The 21,014-nt window shown below is 38.2% G+C and overlaps 1 protein-coding gene across 1 annotated transcript in view; it reads right to left on the bottom strand.

Moving 5' to 3' along the window:
* LOC132400118 (cadherin-like protein 26) overlaps nt 1-20,716 on the bottom strand; it is a 45,975-nt gene extending 25,259 nt beyond the window's left edge. Inside the window, exons 1-9 of the mRNA XM_059981192.1 lie at nt 20,594-20,716; nt 17,686-17,833; nt 13,478-13,644; nt 13,216-13,344; nt 10,783-10,968; nt 9,124-9,383; nt 4,686-4,828; nt 4,231-4,464; nt 3,539-3,760 (exon numbers count right to left, since the gene is read on the bottom strand). Coding sequence (XP_059837175.1) covers nt 3,539-3,760; nt 4,231-4,464; nt 4,686-4,828; nt 9,124-9,383; nt 10,783-10,968; nt 13,216-13,344; nt 13,478-13,644; nt 17,686-17,833; nt 20,594-20,596 — 1,492 coding nt within the window. The 5' untranslated portion in view covers nt 20,597-20,716. The remainder of the gene's footprint in view (nt 1-3,538; nt 3,761-4,230; nt 4,465-4,685; nt 4,829-9,123; nt 9,384-10,782; nt 10,969-13,215; nt 13,345-13,477; nt 13,645-17,685; nt 17,834-20,593) is intronic.
* Between the last annotated feature and the right edge of the window lie 298 nt (nt 20,717-21,014).

The raw sequence follows: 21,014 nt of genomic DNA, 5'->3' as shown, positions 1-21,014 counted from the left end.
TCTGATAGAAGCTGTTTGATGTTGCGGGAACCGGAATGATGGAGCAGAGGAGAGGAAAAACAGAAATAGATCTAAGGTAGTGAGCAGTAAGGATGTCAGGAAGGACAGGCAGGTGATGAAGCAAATTTGCAGCCATTGGGATGAGTTTGTGCAATAAAGTTGCTGTGCAATCAATGCAAAACGTACCAAATACTGGACTTAAGGTGTTATACTTAAATGCATGCAGCATAAGGAATAAGGTGGATGATCTTGTTGTACAGTTACAGACTGGCAGGTATGATATTATGGCCATCACTGAGACATGGCTAAAGGATGCATGTCTCTGGGAGCTGAACGTCCAAGGATACATGGTGTATCGGAAGGATAGGCAGTTAGCTAGAGGGAGTGGCATGGCTTTAATGGTAAGAAATTATATTAAATCATTAGAAAGAGTTGGCATAGGATCGGAAGGTACAGAATCTTTATGGGTTGAGCTAAGAAATCGCAGGGGTAAAAAGACCCTGATGGCAGTTATCTACAGGCCTCAAAATAGCTGCAGTGATGTGGATTACAAATTACAACAGGAAATAGAAAAGGCTTTCCAGAAGGGCAGTGTTATAATAATTGTAGGGGATTTTAACATGTGAGTGGATTGGGAATATCAGATTGGCACTGGATCTCAAGAAAGAGAATTTGTAGAATGTCTATGAGATGGCTTTTTAGAACAGCTTGTTGTTGAGCCCACCAGAGGATTGGCTGTACTGGATTGGGTATTGTGTAATGAACCAGAGGTGATTAGAGAGATGGAAGTGAAGGAACCCTTAGGAGGCAGTGATCACATCATGATTGAGTTCACTGTGAAATTTGAGAAAGAGAAGCTGAAATCCGATGTGTCGGTATTTCAGTGGAGTAAAGGAAATTACAGTGACATGAGAGAGGAACTGGCCAAGATTGACTGGAAAGGGACACTAGCAGGAAGGATGGCAGAGCAGCAGTGGCTGGTGTTTATGTGAGAAGTGAGGAAGGTGCAAAACAGATATATTCCAAAGAAGAAGAAATTTTTGAATGGAAAAAGGATGCAATTGTGGCTGAGAAGAGAAGTCAAAGCCAAAGTAAAAGCAAAGCAGAGGGCATACAAGGAAGCAAAACTTAGTGGGAAGACAGAGGATTGGATTTTTAAAAGCTTAAAAAAGGAAACTAAGAAGGTCATTAAGAGGGAAAAGATGAACTATGAAAGGAAGCTAGCAAATAATATCAAAGACAATACTAAAAGCTTTTTCAAGTTTATAAAGAGTAAAGGACAGGTGAGACTAGATATAGGACCAATAGAAAATGATGCTGGAGAAATTGTAATGGGAGATAAGGAGATGGCAGAGGAACTGAATGAGTATTTTGCATTAGTCCTTACTGAGGAAGACTTCAGCAATATACCGGACATCCAAGCATGTCAGAGAAGAGAAATATAGGCAGTCACAATTACAACAGAGAAAGTACTCAGGAAGCTGAATAGTCTAAGGGTAGATAAATCTCCTGGACCAGATGGAATGCACCCTCGTGTTCTGAAGGAAGTAGCAGTGGAGATTACGGAGGCATTAGCAATGATCTTTCAAAAGTTGATAGATTCTGGCCTGGTTCCAGAGGACTGGAAGATTGCAAATGTCACTCCGCTATTTAAGAAGAGGTCAAGGAAGCAAAAAGGAAATTATAGACCTGGTAGTTTGACATAGGTGGTTGGGAAGTTGTTGAAGTTGATTGTCAAGGATGAGGTTACGGAGTACCTAGAGGCAGAACTCAGCATGGTTTCCATAAAGGAAAATACTGCCTGACAAACCTAGTGCAATTTTTTGAGGAAATTACAAGTAGGCTAGACAAGGGAGATGTAGTGGATGTTGTGTATTTGGATTTTCAGAAGGCCTTTGACAAAGTGCTGCACATGAGGCTGCTAAACCAGATAAGAGCCCGTGGAATTACAGGGAAGTTACATATGTGGATAGAGCGTTGGTTGATTGGCAGGAAACAGAGAGTGCGAATAAAGGGATCCCGTTCAGGTTGGCTGCCGGTTACCAGTGGTGTTCCACAGGGGTCCGTGTTGGGGCTGCTGCTTTTAATGTTGTATATCAACTATTTGGATTATGGAATAGATGGCTTTGTGGCTAAGTTTGCTGATGATACAAAAATAGGTGGAGGGGCCGGTAGTGCTGAGGAAACAGGGAGTCTGCAAAGAGACTTGGATAGATTGGGGGAATGGGCAAAGAAATGGTAAATGAATCACGGTGTCGGAAAGTGTACGGTCATGCACTTTAGTAGAAAAAATAAACGGGCAGACTATTATTTAAATGGGAAGAGAATTCAAAGTTCTGAGATGCAATGGGACTTGGGAGTTCTCATGCAGGATACCCTTAAGGTTAAACCCCAGGTTGAGTCGGTGATGAAGAAGGCGAATGCAATGTTGGTATTCATTTCTAGAGGAATAGAGTATAGGAGCAGGGATGTGATGTTGAGGCTCTATAAGGCACTGGTAAGACCTCACCTGGAATACTGTGTGCAGTTTTGGGCTCCTTATTTAAGAAAGGATGTGCTGACATTGGAGAGGGTTCAGAGAAGATTCACTAGAATGATTCCAGGAATGAGAGGGTTAACATATGAGGAATGTTTGACCACTCTTGGACTGTACTCCTTGGAGTTTGGAAGAATGAGGGGGGACCTCATAGAAACATTTCGAAAGTTGAAAAGCATGGACAGAGTGGATGTGACAAAGTTGTTTCCCATGGTGGGGGAGTCTATAACGAGAGGACATGACTTGAGGATTGCAGGGCACCCATTCAGAACAGAGATGCAAAAACACTTTTTTAACCAGAGGGTGGTGAATCTGTGGAATTTATTGCCACAGGCAGCAGTGGAGGCCGGGTCATTGGATGTATTTAAGGCAGAGATTGATAGGCACCTGAGTAGTCAAGGCATCAAAGGTTATGGTGAGAAGGCAGGGGAATGGGACTAAAGGGGAGATTGGATCAGCTCATGATGAAATGGTGGAGCAGACTTGATGGGCCGAATGGCTGACTTCTGCTCCTTTGTCTAATGGTCTTAAAATATTAACTGCTTTTTCTCAACAAACTCTCAATGATCCACCAAGTATTTTCCACATTTTTTAATTTCTTCAAATTTTCAATGCAAATTTTTGAAAAATCAGTTAAAGTTGCTTTTAATAATGGAATGCATTCAAGTATTTTAACAATATGTGGCTTTGAATGTAAAATTAAATTCTACTAGAGCAAGTAGCAAACTGCTGGAGGAATTCAGCAGGTTCAGCAACATAAGGGGTAGAACTAAAATGTTGGCAATTCCTCATCCCCCACAGATGCTACATGACCAGCTGAGCTCCTTCTCGGTTTTTTTCTGTTCCAGATTCCATTATCTGCAGTCTCATATGTCTCTATTAAATCATGCTGACCTATCCTTAAATATATAACTTTTTCAAAATAGCATCAAACCATGAAATAATGCAACATGTTCAACTGAAAACAGCTGATATAGATATTTTGAGTTTGGGTATACTTACAAATTAAAAATAATAAACCAGCAAGGAGAAGACCAGTTGCAGCCTTGCCCAAGAAGGATGTTGCAGGCTTTGGAGCAGGACATGTTTTCCCATCGGTGCAATGGCAAACATATAAATTTAGTGAACTTTCCTTGGAAATTCCTTGCCTATCTCGGATTTTGAAAGGTATGCTGTAATTTCCAACGGGAACAATACTTATTCTGTGGAGCTGAACAGTAGTATCTAGCAAAACAAATGAGAACAACAGTAGGGTACTTACAGATAATAACATTGCACACTATCATTACAACACAGTTGTTGTAAAAAAATCAAATATAATGAATATTCTGAGAGGAAAAATAATGACAATAATGACAAGTATCAACCTCTCATTATTTCACTACCTTTTCCCCTGATAGCCAGCATTCATTTTGAGAGACCTTCCTGTACTCTTGAAAGTTAACTTTTCAATTAAATGCCATCCTTATACAGCCAATGAAGATTGACAGAGTGTAATTGCTCAAGATGGTCTTTGCTTTTCACTGCATGTCATAGTAAATATTTCATCAACAGAATATTATTGCTAGAAGATCGAAATATTAATTTGACAGTTCACACATTTTTACCTAAGGTATAGAGTATTTGTAGGTTTTTTTGCTTTAAGTTATTTTTTCATTTATTACATTTAAAGAAAACACATTATTGATGCATACCTGTCGGTTCACCTAATTTCCAGTATTTCTTTATATTTTGTTCATTGTCCAACAATTCAAATGTAAAGGGACCACTGAAGGGCTCTAGGTCCTGATCATTTGCTGCAACAGTTATAAATTGAACTTCTCCATCATCACACATGTCTTCATATTCAGTTTTCAGATATGGCAGATTATCATTAATGTCTGACAGGATAATAGACATTGTGCCAGTTCCTGTTATGGGATTCTCACCTAGAGTAGGAAGAGATGCAATCAATACCAAAATGAAATGGTAATACAAATTCTCTTTGGAAATAAATGGTTTGTAACAACATGGAGAAACTGAGAGAGAGCCTGCCATGTTTTGATAGTTTAATTAAAAAATGTGCATAAACAGATGCCAATGTCTATGTTCTATTTGTTCATATTCAAGCAAGTGAGTTGTAAATAAATAATATCCAGAAAAGACTTACCAAGTTCAATTGCATACACTGTAAATATGTAAACACTGTTATTCACGTAAGGGGATTCTCGATCCAATTCTTTTACTGCTGTGACAACACCAGTTTCTGAATCTACAGTCACCCATTCCGCTGGTTCATGACCTTCAGCATATCTTTCCAACAAAAAAAGACAGACTAAGTTAGCGAAGAATTCAGATTGTTAAAAATTAAGAAAGTTTATATAGTCTCCTGAGCTGCATTCAATTATCTGAGGAATAGCTTCTTTTTGACCCTGGCAAACATTTAACACTGGTTACTAATTGTCTCTGAGCAAACTGCCTTGTTGGGATATTTCAAGAGATCTCTCTGAAATCAAACATTGGCCAGAGCATGTGAAGTGGACACATTTGCTTCCATTATTTGGCCAATTTCATGGCCACACATTTTTTTATGACTCTGGATTAATAGGTCTGAATTCTGGATATTATACAGCAATAAACATGATCACTCCAAGGTCTTTTCATTGTTTCCAAGGCCATTGGTTAGTGGTGAATAGAAATTGCTTGACTGTCTATCATTCCATTTGTTTTCTGATGAGTGAGAGAAGATATTTTAACCTTACTGCATGGCTTACTCAATCAAGGTTCCTCAGGAAAAAAAACTTTAGAGGTGATGAACTAATAATTGGTAGAAATTAATTAATTCACACTTTATGATGGATGGTATGTCTCTGAGTGATTATCCCATTGCCACTAAGGCCTTCATGGCAGTGACATACTTAGCCTGATGAGAATGCCATTTGTTCTGGTGCTTTTGGCCCTCGATACTAGAGTAGCAATATTGTCAGGCCCCAGAGTGCTGGAAGCTCATCCATGGTGGAAGGAATGTGTAAAGGAAAGTCTTGAATACATCTAGGAACATATGGCATTTTCATAGTTTATGGGAGCATGGATGTCAACATTCGAGGAATAGAAACCTTCAGGATTAGGCAGTCATTGTTGGAAATCCAAACACTATATGGGGGATATGTTGAGCCAGAGGAAAACTGGCAACTAATTAAGAAAGCCTTCATGAGTCAACATTCCCAGCACCTGGAGGTCCTCTTCAGTCACATCTGATCAACTTCCATTACTACAGAGGGACCATTGCTTCTGGAATATTCCAACTTCAGTTGTGGACAGGATGAGACATAATTTCCCAGGCAAAGTACACAAATGACAATTGATTTGGAAGTCCATGACCTAGTTAAATTTCCAAAGTACATGTAATGTAATTCAACCCAGAAATGATCACTATCAAGTTCCACCCCAAAAATAACTAAATGTCATTTGTGTGATTTTGAAAAGTATTGCATTGAATTTCAAAGCTTTTGCCTTTAAGTATATTCAGCAACACAAAATGCTGGTGTCAGGCAGCACCTGCGGAAGGGAATGACACAATCAACATTTTGGGCCAAGACCCTTCATCAAGATTGAAAAGGAAGGGGGCAGAAGCCAAAACAAGAAAATGGGGAGGGGGAAAAGCAAGAAGATGGAAGATGATAGGTGGAGGAGGTAAAGGGCAGAAGAAACAGGAATCTGATATGAGGCAATAGTGAACCATAGATGAAAGGTAAGGAGGAGGAGCATCAGAGGGAGGCGATGAGCTGCTGAGGAGAAGAGAAAGGGAAAGAAGTGAGACATTTTGGGGAATGGAAAAACAGAGAAGGGATGGGGGGAGAAATTACTGGATGTTAAAGAAATCAATGTTCATGCCATCAGTTTAGAAGTTACTCAGACGAAACATGAGGTGTTGCTCCTCCGACCAGAATGTGGCCTCATCGCGGCAGTAGAGGCAATGTACCAGCATGTCAGAATGGAAATAGGAAATCAAATTTAAATAGGTGCCCATTAGGAAATCCCTGCTTTTGTGGCAGGCAGCACTCAATGAACCAGACCCCAATTTATTTCAAATCTCGCTGAAGTAGAGGAGGGTGCAACAGGAACCCAGATACTGTAGATGATCCAGACTGTCTTGCAGGTGAATTGTCATCTCATCTGGAAGGACTGATTGGAGTCCTGAATGGTGGTGATGGGGAGGTATAGGGGAACATGTGGCACCTGTGCTGCTTACAGAGTTAAGTGCCAGGAGGCACATGAGTGGGGAAGGATGAATGGACAAGAAAGTCATATTGACCCATATGGAAAGCTGAGCCTGGGAGTGGGATGGAGGGGAGAAACAAAAAGATGTGGTTAGTGGAAGGATCCCACTGTAGATAGTGGAAGTAATGGAGAATTAAGTACTGGATACAGAGGCTTATGGGGTAGATAGCGGGGAGGGCAGCATCTATGATGGTTGAAGGAAAACCTTGTTCTTTAAGCAAGGAGGACATCTCAGATGTTCTAGGATGGAAAGCCTCACCCTGAGAACAGATGTAGACAAAAGAAATGAAAAAAAATGAGTTGCATTTCTTAAGTGGTGTGCATATGACTCGGATTTTACACCAAATAAACTGGATGCTAAATCTAAGGCCTGGACAGCTAAAGGAATAACTGTTCTTGGCAATATAATGAAAGAATGAACACTGTTCAGTTTTGAAATGTTTAAAGAGAAATACTTATTAGAAAAATAAGATTTTCATTGGTATTTACAGATGCAACAATATGTTAATAGGACGGTTAAAATGTAACCAAGGCAAGAGCATGTTTGATAGAGCTATTTAGAAAAGTATGTAACTCAGATAATGGTAGTAGAATCATTTCAAGCATCTCTTAGGGTTTGTCAAATCTTAAGACACATTCTACTTCATACATTAAAACAAAATTGGAGAAGGATGGGGGGATAATTATATCTGAGGAAGAATGGACAATAATATGGAGGTATCAATGGAAGCATAGCAGTTCACAGAAATGGAGTTCGGATGGAAAAACTTGATAAGATATTTTATTACACTCTCTCAGAAATCCCATTATGATAGAGCTCCCTGTTAGTTGGAGATATTGTGGAAATCAAAATACAAACCATTATCATATTTTCTGGGAATGCTCCATTATCAAAGGCTGTTGGAGTGGAATACACAATGCCCTATAAGACGTCTTTAAATGTGAAATACCCTTAGAAAGTAAGACCATATATTTTGGGTATATATCTCAAGAATGGTTGAAAAGAGATAAATATTTAATGTATATACGGCTGGTGGCTGGTAAAAAGACTCTTACTAGGAAATGGTTATCACAGGAGAGGCCAGCCTTAAATGCATGGATGGAAATTACAATGGAAATTTACAAAATGGACAAGATACCAACATCTGTTAATCGTAAGTTGGAACAATTTGACTCATACTGGGAAAAATGGTTTAACTACATAACACCTCATAGGTCTGATTTTATCCTCAAAAATCAACTAATATGTTGTAAAAATAGGATCACTCCCTACTTTCCTCTTTTCTATAAGTGTATACCTCAGATAAATATTAAGTGGAGATTTGTGTCATATATGACTATATGATATGTATGTACAATATCTGAAACACATCTTATGGTAATGTTTGATGATGAACGTCAATAAAAAATAAATTACCAAAAAAAGAAAAAAATGAATAGCATTTTTATAAGTTACAGGGTGGGAAGTCAAGATAGCTATGAGAGTTGGTAGGTTTATAAAAGATATCACTAGACAGCCTGTCACAGAGAGATTGAAATTAAGGGGAGAAGTGTCAGAGATAGACCAAAATAGCAGGGTGGAAGTTGGATGCAAATTTGATGAAAATGACAAGCTCAGCATGGTTGTAGGAAGTAGTGCCAATACACTTATCAATGTAGCACATAAAGACCTGAGGAATGTTATCAGTGTAGGCTTGGAAAAATGGATTGTTCCACATGTATGACAAAAAGGCAAGCATAGGTGAGTCTCATACACATGCCAATGAAAAGAGAGAGAAGCTAAAAAGAGAAACTGCTGATGGAGGAACATCCATTGATGCAGCCTGATTTGTTGAGGTTCTCCAGCATGTTGTGCATGCTGCTCTAGATTTCCAGTATCTGCAGGGTCTCTCGAGTTTATAATTTCAATGGATTCAGTCACTTATGAACTTTCCGCAGCTAGATACTAGCATGTATGGTGATGTTAGTAAGATAATTTATTTGATATTTTTGACTTGTATACTGGGCCTTGTCATTTTCTATTATCCTGCCAGCATTTTCAACAAAATGTTGACAAACAAAAGATTTTTATCTCATAATCCATTGGTTATGTGGTAGTTCATTTCACTTGCTGCTTTTACATTTAAATTACGTAAGTTTACTCATGTAGTAGCAAAACCATATTTACACATTATCCAGCTGATCCTATGGCATTGGCTCACCATGCCAAAGGCTTAATTAAAACTTAACTCTTCATGATCAAAGAAATGTAACAATAATCTAGAATTGCAAAACAATTGCATGTTTCAATGTTTCACATTATTATTCTGTCGATTTCAGTATCTTACTTGATGGAATGTTTATAAAATTTGTCAGTATCATAAGCGTTGAATTTTCCCAGAACTTTTCCAGGTGCTTCACCTTCACGCTCATGAACAACTAACGTTGGAGGATCAAACACTGGGGGATCATTCACATCCTTCACAGTAATAACTGCAGATAACGTTTCCGGCTCTATAAGGTTTGTATCCAGACATGTGAAAAATGGCTCTTCATTCTCCACAGTTATTTTAAGATTTCTTTTAGGACCAAGTTCATAATCCAGAGACTGCAATAGTAAGAAACACATCATCAGTTTGAATTAAATACCTTATGGAGTTTTTCCTTATGTGGCCAACTCAGCTTATGAACACCCAATGTCTGCATTTTTGAACAACATCTGGGACGCCAGTGGAATGGCTTTGAAGGCTGCTCTAGGGCTGCAGGCATCTTCTACTCTGGGTTTATGCAGCTACATTTCTGATTTGTGTGTAGTTCAATTTACCGACCTTGTCGTAACCTGGAGGGGATTCTGTATTCTACAACAGTCTTGTATACTGTTCCTTGCATATTGTCAAAGCTCTGAATAAAGGTTCAGGCATGCTGAGTTCTCATTTTTTTTTTGTTTTGGATAATGCTTACCTGCGGTTGAATAACACTGATTTCTGAAGGAAATTCCAATCTTTACCTTGATGATTACAAAATTGTACAAGATTGTATAACTAAATGTGACTTCTGAATTGACAGAAACGTGAAGCAAGGAAGAACCACATTCAAATTTTAAAGTACAAAGTATGTTTAACGTCAAAGTATCTATACATTATACAACCTTGAGATTCATCTCCTTACAGGCAGTCACAAAACAATGAAACACAACAGAACGCATTAAAAAAGTAAAAGGGAACATTATTTTTAATCCAGAGGTTGTGATGATGACATTTTAGTAACTACACTTGACACTATTTAAAAATACTGAAAGCCTTTCCAAAAGCTTTCTTAATAATTGATCAACAATGTGTCTTGTCATTCAAAATCTACAAAGCTTCAGTAATTGGGTCTTAGCATATAATAATATTTATTTGCACATCAGTTATTAAAGTAAATAGGCATTTTTTACAGCATTAATACATTAATTTCTAACAGCTAAAGTTTATTTGAAATCCAACTCACCATTTCAGATTCAGATATGTTCAAAATAAGCTCAGCACAGTGGCTGACATTGTTTGCTAGTCTTTGGAAGCAGACTGAACTTGACTGTGCATTTTTGAATGATCAAATTAGTCATGAAGAATTGAAGTATTACAAATGGTCTTAGAATAATTGAAACAGAAAAGGAAACCAAGTTGGGAGGTTTTCTTTCCCTGACTAGATGATGGTAAGTGCAAGTGCATAGATACAGTTTTAAACTCAGCTACATGAACTAAAAATCAAATCCATAGATATAGAAATCTCACCCCAGAGTTCTCATATTGATCACTTGATCACCAAATCTATAAGGCAGAAACATTAACTTAATTCAATAATAACAATAATTGCATAAAATAATATTAAAGAATGAAGGAAAATTTTACATTCCAGCTGCAATATAAAATTGAAAATTATAAATATTTATATTGGAATTGATAAAAATGAAGCTAACATATTTCTATTTATCCATTTTTTCTTCAAGCAGAGTTTCCATATCATACCTTTATCAGACTCAGCAGACCCTCATTTGTTTCTGGATCAGTTTCCATTTTAAAATTTCCTTTTTCATTCCCTTCCAGTATTTTAAACTTTGCCCTCCAGGCTGGTGTATTGGGAGTGTCTTGATCAGTAACACCTACTCGTAATATGACCATGTTTTTGTCAGTCTCATTGATAACTGCTGCAGCCTAGAGAAAAAAAAATTAGATAGGTCACAGAAAAAAAACATACACCAAACATTTAGACTCCAAAGCCAAAATAAATAAGTTTTTTTTTAATTTTGTAGACTCCAGTGCTCAAATTCCTTGATTCATATCCTTTACTCCTTGATAAATGAACCAGAATTTAAATTCAGTGACTACTTTCTTAGGTACCTCCACTGAATGTATGTTTGTGGTCTCGTAATGCAGTAGCCCCTCCACTTCAAGGTTCAACATTTTATGTAGTCAGAGATGTTCTTCTGCACATTGCTGTTCTAAAAGGTGGCTCTTTGAGTTACTGTTGCCTTCCTGTCAGTTGAAACCAGCCTGGCCATTCTCCTCCGATCTTTCTCATTAACTAACCATTTTTGCCCAATAAAGAGGCCACTGAGAGTATATGCTTCTTAAAACTGCTGCTTGCATCTGCATCTAAAGTTAATTTGAATTTTTGATAATGTTCTACTCAATAACTAATGAAAACTACAATTCTCTCCTCTACAAACAATACAATATTAGTCCAAAATAATTAGACAGGAAGTTGTAAGTAGAGAAGTACTTGTAAAATAATATTTCAAATGATATTAAAGATTTTTGAAATCAATTTAAAACAAATTATGTACTAATTTGAAAGAATTTTGCATTGGCATGGAGTTCTGTCAGTTTTTGTATTGATACAAATTGTAATATATGACAATGTTAGACAATTTTGCAGGAACACCTGTGTACAGAAATTCTTGAGGGTGACAGGAGAATATTAAGGAGCCAGATAAGCATGTGTGACAAAGGCACATATCTGTTCTCAGTTCTGTGTTCTCATTCACATCTTCAACAAGATGTTGATAACTTATATACCTGCTCATTGTGGTGAACTACATATACCTGTTTGGACACGCCCCTCTGCTGAATGCTCCTGTTGCTCCTCCCACAGACCCCTGTATAAAGGCGATTGGAGGCACTGCTCCCCACCACCCCACCCCCAGTCTCCGAGATGCTGGGCTCTGTTTTGGTGCTAATAAAAGCCTATTGTTCGCCTCCTGTCTCCGAGAGTTATTGATGGTGCATCACTCATCTTCAAAACTCACTTCTCCATCTTCAGTGAGTGTACACTGCAGCTAGCTTGGAAAAGGCACAGACATCTACTCCCAGTTATAGATTAGAATGGGATATTGACAGAATGTAGAAATACAGCTGGACAGAGAAGTGGCAGATGGACTTTAATCTGGAAATGTGTGAAGTGACTCACCTTGGAACAGTGAACTTAAAAGCAGAATACAAGTTTAATGGCGGGATTCTTAAGAATGTAGAGGAAAAGAAGGATCTTGGGGTTCACATTCATAGAACCTTCAATATTTCAGCACGTTGATAGGGTGGTGAAGAAGGCATAAGGTGTATTGGCCTTTATTAGGGGATTGAGTTCAACAGCTGTGAGGTAATGTTGCAGCTCTATAAAACTCCACTTTGATCACACTTGGAGCATTGTGCTAAGTTCTGGTCATTTCACTCTAGGAAGAATGAGGAATTATTAGGATGCTGCCTGGATCAGACAGCATAGCTTATAAGGATGCCTTGAGCAAGCTAGGACTTTTCTCTTTGAAGAAAAGGAAGATGAGAAGTGACACATTAGAGGTGTACTGTATGGTAAGAGTTATAGATTGAAAGGACAACCAAAGACTTCTCCCAGGGGCAGTGGGTGGGAAGATAGGTCAATACATGGAAGCATAAATTTAAGGTGATTGAAGGAAATTATATGGGGCAGGATATAGAGGTAGGTTTTTAACCACAGGGAGTGGTGGGTGTGTGAAATACACAGCCAAGGATGGTGGTAGAGGCACTCTTAGATAAGCACAGGGATGAAGGAAAAATGGAGGACTACATGAGGGGAAAGAGTTATATTGACTATGGAGAAGCTTAAAGCATTGGCACCATATTGTGGGCCAAATGGCCTGTACAATTCTGCACTGTTCTGTATTCTATTATGCAAATTGAGGATGTGCATGTATGCGCACTTGCATCCAATTGTTATGTATGTTACATGCCTTTTCAAAAGTAGTCAAATTTAAGTTACTGTGCACATCTCAGCTCAGCAGTATCCAAATACAAAGGAATTAAATACAGGTGAAGAGCTACAGAGCTGGATTGTCATTTTGATCTGAAATAAGCTACGTCCACCAAACCCCCATCCCCTTCATCCATTGTACTTAATGTTCACCTCAAAGTTTCTTTAAAAATACTTACACTTTTCTGAATGAGAATAGGAGGATGGGTATTGGAATCCTTCACTTTGATCTTCACTTCGGCAGAAGATGAAAACACATTATGTCCATTGTCTCTTGCTCTAATGATTAATGAATAAGATTTGATTGCCTAGAACACAAATAAGAATCAGACCTTACAAGCAATGACTTAAAAACATTAAGTCATAGTAAGTGACAAGTGTCTGGGCTGACTAGACGTAATCAAAGCAGGTTTGGAATAAATCTCCAGGTACAATACATACCTCATAGTCTAAACATTTTTGAAGAAAAATGGTTCCATTGTCTTTATCAATACCAAACATTCCTGCAGGTATTTTAGGATTTTGAGACATAATAGAGAATGAAACTCGTCCATTACCATTGCTTATTTCATCAGGATCTTCTGCTTTTACTCTGAAGACACTTGTCCCTAAAACACAGAGCATGAACTGTTCAGTAAATTTGTTTTAACATCTGGTCACTTAGCTGTCCTCCTCCTACCTGCATGAAAGAAGAGACTAAAGAGCAAGGCATCAGGAGTAAAGACAACAAATGGATGGTCATGGGAGGCAGAGGAAGAGCTATGAGACTGTGGACTGTGCCATGTTTATGGATTTATCAGAGAACCTAAATGAATACAACACAGTTAACTGTCAATGACGAGAAATCTTCCACAGGGATCAGTGTTGGAACTGCTCTTTTCACATTGTTTGTCAGTGATTTGGGTGATGGAATTGATAGCTTTCTGGGTAGCTTTGCAGATGATATGAAGATAGGTGGAGGGGCAAGTAGCACAGAAGAACCAGAAAGTCTGCAGAAGGACTTAGACAAATTGGGAGAATTAGTGAAGAAGTGGCAGATGGAATGTAGTTTAGTGAAGTGTTTGGTCATGCACTTCGGTGTTGACTATTTTCTAAATGGGAAGAAAATTTTTAAAAACCAAAGGGACTTAGGAGTCCTTGCAAAGGGTTCCCTAGAAATTAGCTTGCAAATTGACTCATTGTTAGGGAAGGCAAATGCAATGTTGGGCTTCATTGAAGAGGACTAGGATATAAAAGCAAGGATGGAATGGTGATGTTTTATAAGTCGCTGGTCACTCTGCACTTGGAGTACTGTGAGCAGTTTGGGCCCATTGTTAAAGAAAAGGTCAGCTGGTATTGGAAATGGCCCAGAGGAGGTTAGGTTTTCAAGAATGACTCTGGGAATTAAAGGGTTAATATATGAGGAGCATTTAATAGCTCTGAACCTGTACATAAAAACATAGAAAATCTACAGCACAATACAAAGGTGTGCCGAACACGTACCTACCTTAGAAATACCTAGGCTTTACCCGTAGCCCTCTATTTTTCTAAGCTCCATGTAGTCGTCCAGTAGTCTCTTAAAAGAGCCTATCGTTTCCGCCTCTACCGCCATTGCCGGCAGCCCATTCCATGCACTCACCACTCTCTGAGTAAAAATCTTAACCCTGACATCTCCTCTGTACCTACTTCCAAGCAACTTAAAACTATGCCCTCTCATGCTAGCCATTTCAGCCCTGGGGAAAAGCCTCTGACTATCCACATGATCAATGCCTCTCATTATCTTGTACCTGCTATAGTTTAGAAAAACGGGGGAAGGGGAGGTTGAAACCTATTGGAAGGTCTACACATAGTAGATGTGGGGAGGTTGTTTCCTATAATGGGGAAGTCTAGGACCAGAATGCAGTCTCAGAATAGAGGGACATCCAGTTAGAGCAGAGATGAGGAGGAAGATTTTTCACCAGAGAGTAGAGAATCTTTGGAATACATTGGTAAAGATGACTGTAGAGTCCATTGAGTATATTTAAAGTGGAGGTGGATAAGTTCTTGATTAGTCAGGTATTAAAGGTTACAAGGTAAAGTCTGGAATTGAGAAGGATAATAAATCAGCCATGATGGAATGGTGGAGCAAATTCAATGGTCTGAATGGCTTAATTCTGCTCCTACGTCTTATGGTTGTCATGGACTTTAAAGACACTCATGGGTAAGTGGGACCCCATGAACTCATTCAGCGTCTTCCCCAACCAGAAGCCCTAGGAGAACCATGAGATTCATAATCTGATGATGGTTGGATCAAAAGTATTCAGAACTGGCAATCTAGAAAAATACAAGAGATCCAGGTAGGACTCCAAAAGGCCATCTCACAAGTGGCAATTGCAGACTAAACAAGAATCACAGAAGGATGCTCGATGGTTTGGCAGGGCTTAACTGCCATCATTTCCTACAAAGCAACACCAAGCAACATAAATGACAACAGGGTTTTGCTCCTAGGTAGTCTAACGTGAAGGCACCTTCACAAATCCACACAGCCCTCGACGACTCTGTGATTTCAGTCTCTGAAGCCATCATTAGAGTATCTTTCAGGAGGGTGAATTTATGGAAATCATCTGGCCCAGATGGCATATCTGGCCCAAGTACTGAAAATCTATGCTATTCAACTGGCTGGAGCATTTTTAAATTTCTCCAACCTCGAGCTTCACCAATCTGAAGTACCCACTTGCTCAAGCAAGCTTCAGTTATTCGGTGTCACCTAAAAAACTTCTATAACTGCACAGTGGAGGGTATCCTAACTAGTTGCATTACAGCCTGGTATGGAAACACCAATACCTAGGAACAGAAACGTTTACATAACATGGTGGATGCAGCCCAATCCACCACAGGCAATGCCCTTCCCACTAATCAACCTATTTACAAGGAGTGCTGTCACAAGAAAGCAGCATTCATCACCAAAGGCTCCCACTATCCAGGCAGTGCTATTTCTCACCATTACAATCAGCCAAGAGCACCACACCACCACATTCAACAACAGTTATTTGCACTATTTGTCTTCCTTTGCACATTGACTGTTTATCAGTCTTGTTTATGTAGAGATTTTCATAAATTCTTTTATATTTCCTTATTTTTCTGCAAATATGTGTAATAAAATGAATCTCAAGGTTATATTTTGTTATATATATACTTTGATAATAAAATTAGTTTGACTTTGAAAACAATTCTGCAGAGATTACTTTCCATGCAGTGATATATCCAACAAAAATACAAGACACTGGATTGTTTGATTGAAAAACTAAAAATTAACAACATAATGGGGCCTGGAATCCCCACCCCACCTGCAAGGACTCCACAAATGGGCACAAACATGGAACTTGAGAGTTGATGTGGTAGATTTATCTCACTGGTCCTTTATACCCTTGTGTGGAGCTGCCTAGATGTCTATTGGGTTCAAACGATGTGCTTCAGAGACTGTATTCCTTCAAAGTGTAGATCTTTGCCAAATGTAATGGATTTTTATGGTGTTTGAGGTCTCCAAAATCAAGTAACAGTTAAAATTAATTAAGCTGATGCAATTTGTCAAAACAAAATTCTGAAGCATTTTAAAAATCAATAGTACATAAAAACAATAAACAAAATCAAAATACATATTTTAAAAGGTAATACATGATTTCCCTGCTTCCCAAGTCTTTGTCCTTCCAATAAATTAAGTCAAGAACAGATTTTGTGGGTTCTTTTTACTTTACTGATCATTTTTGTTTTTGATTTCAGAATACACAATCCATATTTAGGGGTAACCAGCTTGTTTATGATTGTTGCAAATTCAGAATGTGACCAGCCAAGGCAGCATGTATTTTGGTTTTCTATCGAACAGTACAGTCCTTCTGGTGGAAGCATTCTCACAATGTTGTTGGGTAGGGAGTTTCAGGATTTAGAATCAGTGATAATGAACCACCAGAATGGTGTGACTTGGTGAGGAACCCTTTGATGCAGATAGTCCCATGCAACTTTGTTGGTAGAGATTGTAGATTTGGGAAGTATTGTTAGAATCATTAAGGAAAGTGTATTTCATAAAAGCTACACACTACAGCTTCTGTGTACTGGTGTAGAGGGAACTGAATGATTAAGGTTGTGACTTGGATGCCAAAGAAGCAAATTGATATGAAGATACTCAAATGTAGTTAGAACTCTACTTATGCAGGCATGTAGAGATTATTCTATCACCATCCTGACATGTACCTTGTAGATAGTAGAAATCTTTTGGACTGTCAGGTGGTGTGTCACTCACAAGAAGACTGCTAATTTATGATTTGTCCCTGTATCTACAGAAATTATGAGGCTGGTCCACTCGATTTATGAGCAGTAATGAATCCTATGATATTGAAGATGTGGGACTTGGCAACTGAAATGTCCTTGAATGTTAAGGATAGGTCACTTAACACTCTAGACAGAAACAGTTATTTGGCATTTTCATGCAAAGTGTGCTACGTGCAACCTATCAGCTCTTCCTACAGTGTTGTCTTTGTCTTATTCTCAAACAGACAAGGACTTTTTCATCTTATGCAAAAGTAATTATATTAATTAAGCATTATTTCTTTCTTTCTTTCTGAACAATAATATACATATGCTGAATAAATGAAGAGAAATATAAAAGCAAAATCTGTTTTGATAGAGACTCCTACCTGGATGTGTACTTTCCAATACATCAATATTATATACATCTTGGTTGAATTTAGGAGGATTGTCATTGATATCAATCACTTGAATTCTATATAACATGTGGTCATCAATTATCTTCAAAGTATCCTTATCCATTGCATCAACTTTAAACTAAGTAAGTCAAAAAAGATAGTATTAGATAAAATCCAAAAATAATTATACATTAGCAAATTCAATGTATTTATTTTCTCAAAATAAATATATTCAGTAAGTACTAAAAACGGTGTTATATATTTAAGTTATGATAAAATCATGGAACCATGAGAGAAAGGGGCCCTTAAAACTCAAATTGCTCATGCCAGTTTTAATGTCCACCTATGATAATCCCATTTGCCCACATTAGGTCCATTACTCTCTACTTATTTCTCATCCCTGTCAAAGTGCCTTATCATACCTGATTCTACAACCTCTTCTGGTAGCTCATCCAAATAGAAAAACAACTTAATATCAGATCCCCTTTAAAATTTTCCCATCTCACCTTAACCATTTCCTTCTAGCTTTAGACTCTCCTGCTTTGGCAAAAAGACCCTGATCACCCATGCTGCTCATAATTTTATAAACTTCCATAATATCACCCTATTAGAAAGATCTTTCATGGATCATTCTCTGATAGCAATGATCCAATGTGGTGCTGAATGGTGACCACTATTAAAATTGAAGGAAAAAAATCAGGAAGTTAATGGAAGTTTTTTTTTCAGGCTGCCTGATGACAGAAGGTTGGACAAGTTGGGTGAGCTTAGGAATCTAAAAAATAAATGTATTGAAACATAAAAATCCCAACTATATGGTCATCAAAACTATGTTTCCTCTAGTCTAGTGGAAGAATCTAGTTCTGAAAGACAAGTAAAAAATATTACATGTTCAAGTCAGAGATGAAGCGAAAGTTTCTTCTCTCAGAGGCTTATGTATTTTTGGAACTCTCTCCCTCAAAGGGATGGTGGAATCAAAGTTTTTGAATAACTTCAAGCAGAGATAATTATATTTGCAAGGGAATGAGAGGTTATTAGGGATGAAACATGGGAAAGGACAGTGCAATTGCACAAGTGGTACAGTCACCACCACATGGCATAGAGATCCTTGTTCAATCCTACTGCTGGTTCCGTTTATATGGAATTTTCATGGGAGAATAAAAAGTGGGATTAATATCTGATTAGTGTTAGATGTGTGGTTGATGGTTGCAATGGATTCAAAGGGCTGAAGGACCTGTTTTGTACTATATCTCTGCATGACTCTAAACTACACTTGAGGTTAAAGTCAGATGACCCATGGTCTGATAGAATGTCAAGGTTGGTTCAAGGGATTACACAACTCCTAATTCATATGCTGACAGGATCAGACTAGGTGGTGGGGATACATCTCTACTGAAGGAAGTGTAAGGTACTCTTTCCTTCCACTTGCTTGCAAGGTGCAGCACCTGCTTAGGCCCCTGATCAGGGTCACATGAAACCATGGGAGCAGGTTGTGGATGCTTGTATGAGCAGCTGGTGCATATCACAAGTCCTGGGTATGTGACCTCTGATCCCAGGCAGACAACCTCTGAAGAGTATTGATAAGATAGGGTCACCTGTCTTGTAAAGACACTGCCCAGAAAATGGCAATGGCAAACCATTTCTGGAAAAAAAAAATTGCCAAGAACAGTCATGGACAAGGAAAGACCATGATCGCCCTCATTATACAACACAACACATAATGAACAAACATAGGTTCATTTATTTAGTGCATTTTCAACATCTGTCTCTGTGCCCTGCAGCACTGAAGAATGGAATACACTAAAGATCTGAGACCTGACATCTGAACACCTGTTTCATGACAAGTCTCACCAGAACATACAAAAACATTGAACTGGATAGGAATGCACAGCGCAAATGCCATCTACAGATTCATGGGTGACACCACTACTGTTGGAAAAAATCTTAGATGCCAATGAGGAGGTGTAAAGAGTGAGGTATAGATCGGCTGGTTGAATGCTATTATAACAACAACCTTTGACTTAGTGCCAGCAAAACCAAGGAATTGATAGTGGACTTCAGGAAGGAAAAGTCAGGAGAACACACATCAGTCCTCATTGAGGGGTAAGGAATGGGCATCAGCATCGCAGAGGTTCCACTATAGGCCCAACAGATTGATATAAGATGTACTCTGGAGAGCATTCTGTCCATTCTGTAGCATCATGGTCTGATATAGAGCTTCAAATATACAGAATCACAAGACAGGAAATGCAGATGATAGCTTTTATGAATAGAAAGAGTGATTTTAAATTTATGAACTGAGGCTGAAGTGAATGTGTGTCTCCCACTATTACTGATCAAATCAAAATCAGGAACCTTTGTAATGTAATTAGGAGGTTAAGGTAATGATGAACATTCTTGGACACAATATTAAGGTTAATATGCACAATAAAAGCAAATAAAGGGCAGCATCATTTTTAGGAAGGTGCTATACAAATGCTGAAAACATTGATTTTTCATGACTGTGCAAATACAGAGCAGCTGCAAGACATGCAGTTGATCCTGGTAAGTAATAATATTAATGAAAGTAACCGCAATGCTTTCAGTCTTTTAGGATCGATTGAAATTACTACCACAGGGTCTTTGTGACAAGGAGAAATAATCTCTGAACAAGAGAGACCATGTTTATTCAAGGAGAACATTCAAGGAGAAGCTTTCAGCTGATTGTGATAATTTTGCTCAGTGGGACACTTTATTGTCCCTTATCCCTGCCTATGACATTCCAGCTCTGCCGGCGGAACATTGGCTACCAGGCCCTAAGAATTTTGTATGAATGTTGCACAAATCATAGGGCCCGGTTCGTATGCATTGAATCATACAGTAAAACATTTGTTGAAGTGAATCACAGGAAGAAAACGAGTACCATTAATGATGGAGTTTGCTCACGATCAACTTTGTGATGAACAAATATTTCTCCAGTCTCTTTGTCAATTGTGAACAAGTTTCTCTCAGGATCCTTATCAACCCCCTCACCGGAAATTATATATAGCAGTGTATGGTTTTTTGACCTGTCATTGGCAAGCTGTAAGAGAAGAAAGCTGTTACTTCCAGAAATGATTGTGCAAGAGAATGAGTCAAAGTGACTTATTGAAAATATTTCTTAAAAATATACAATTGTTTAGCTTTTAACTTGCAAACATGATGTGCCATTTGGTTTTGAATTTACTCTAAGGAATAATTTTTATGTCCGAGCTATTAATCTTTATTAAATAAGTAAATGTTTGCCAGTTTGTTTGAAATGGATTGTAGGTTCTTAGTTGATCTGGAATCTATGACAAGTTTTC

Source organism: Hypanus sabinus, chromosome 9 (assembly GCF_030144855.1).
Source record: "Hypanus sabinus isolate sHypSab1 chromosome 9, sHypSab1.hap1, whole genome shotgun sequence".
In the NCBI taxonomy this organism is placed as follows: domain Eukaryota; kingdom Metazoa; phylum Chordata; class Chondrichthyes; order Myliobatiformes; family Dasyatidae; genus Hypanus; species Hypanus sabinus.
Note: the sequence above shows the minus strand (reverse complement) of the source record. Positions and strands in the feature narration are given on the sequence as shown.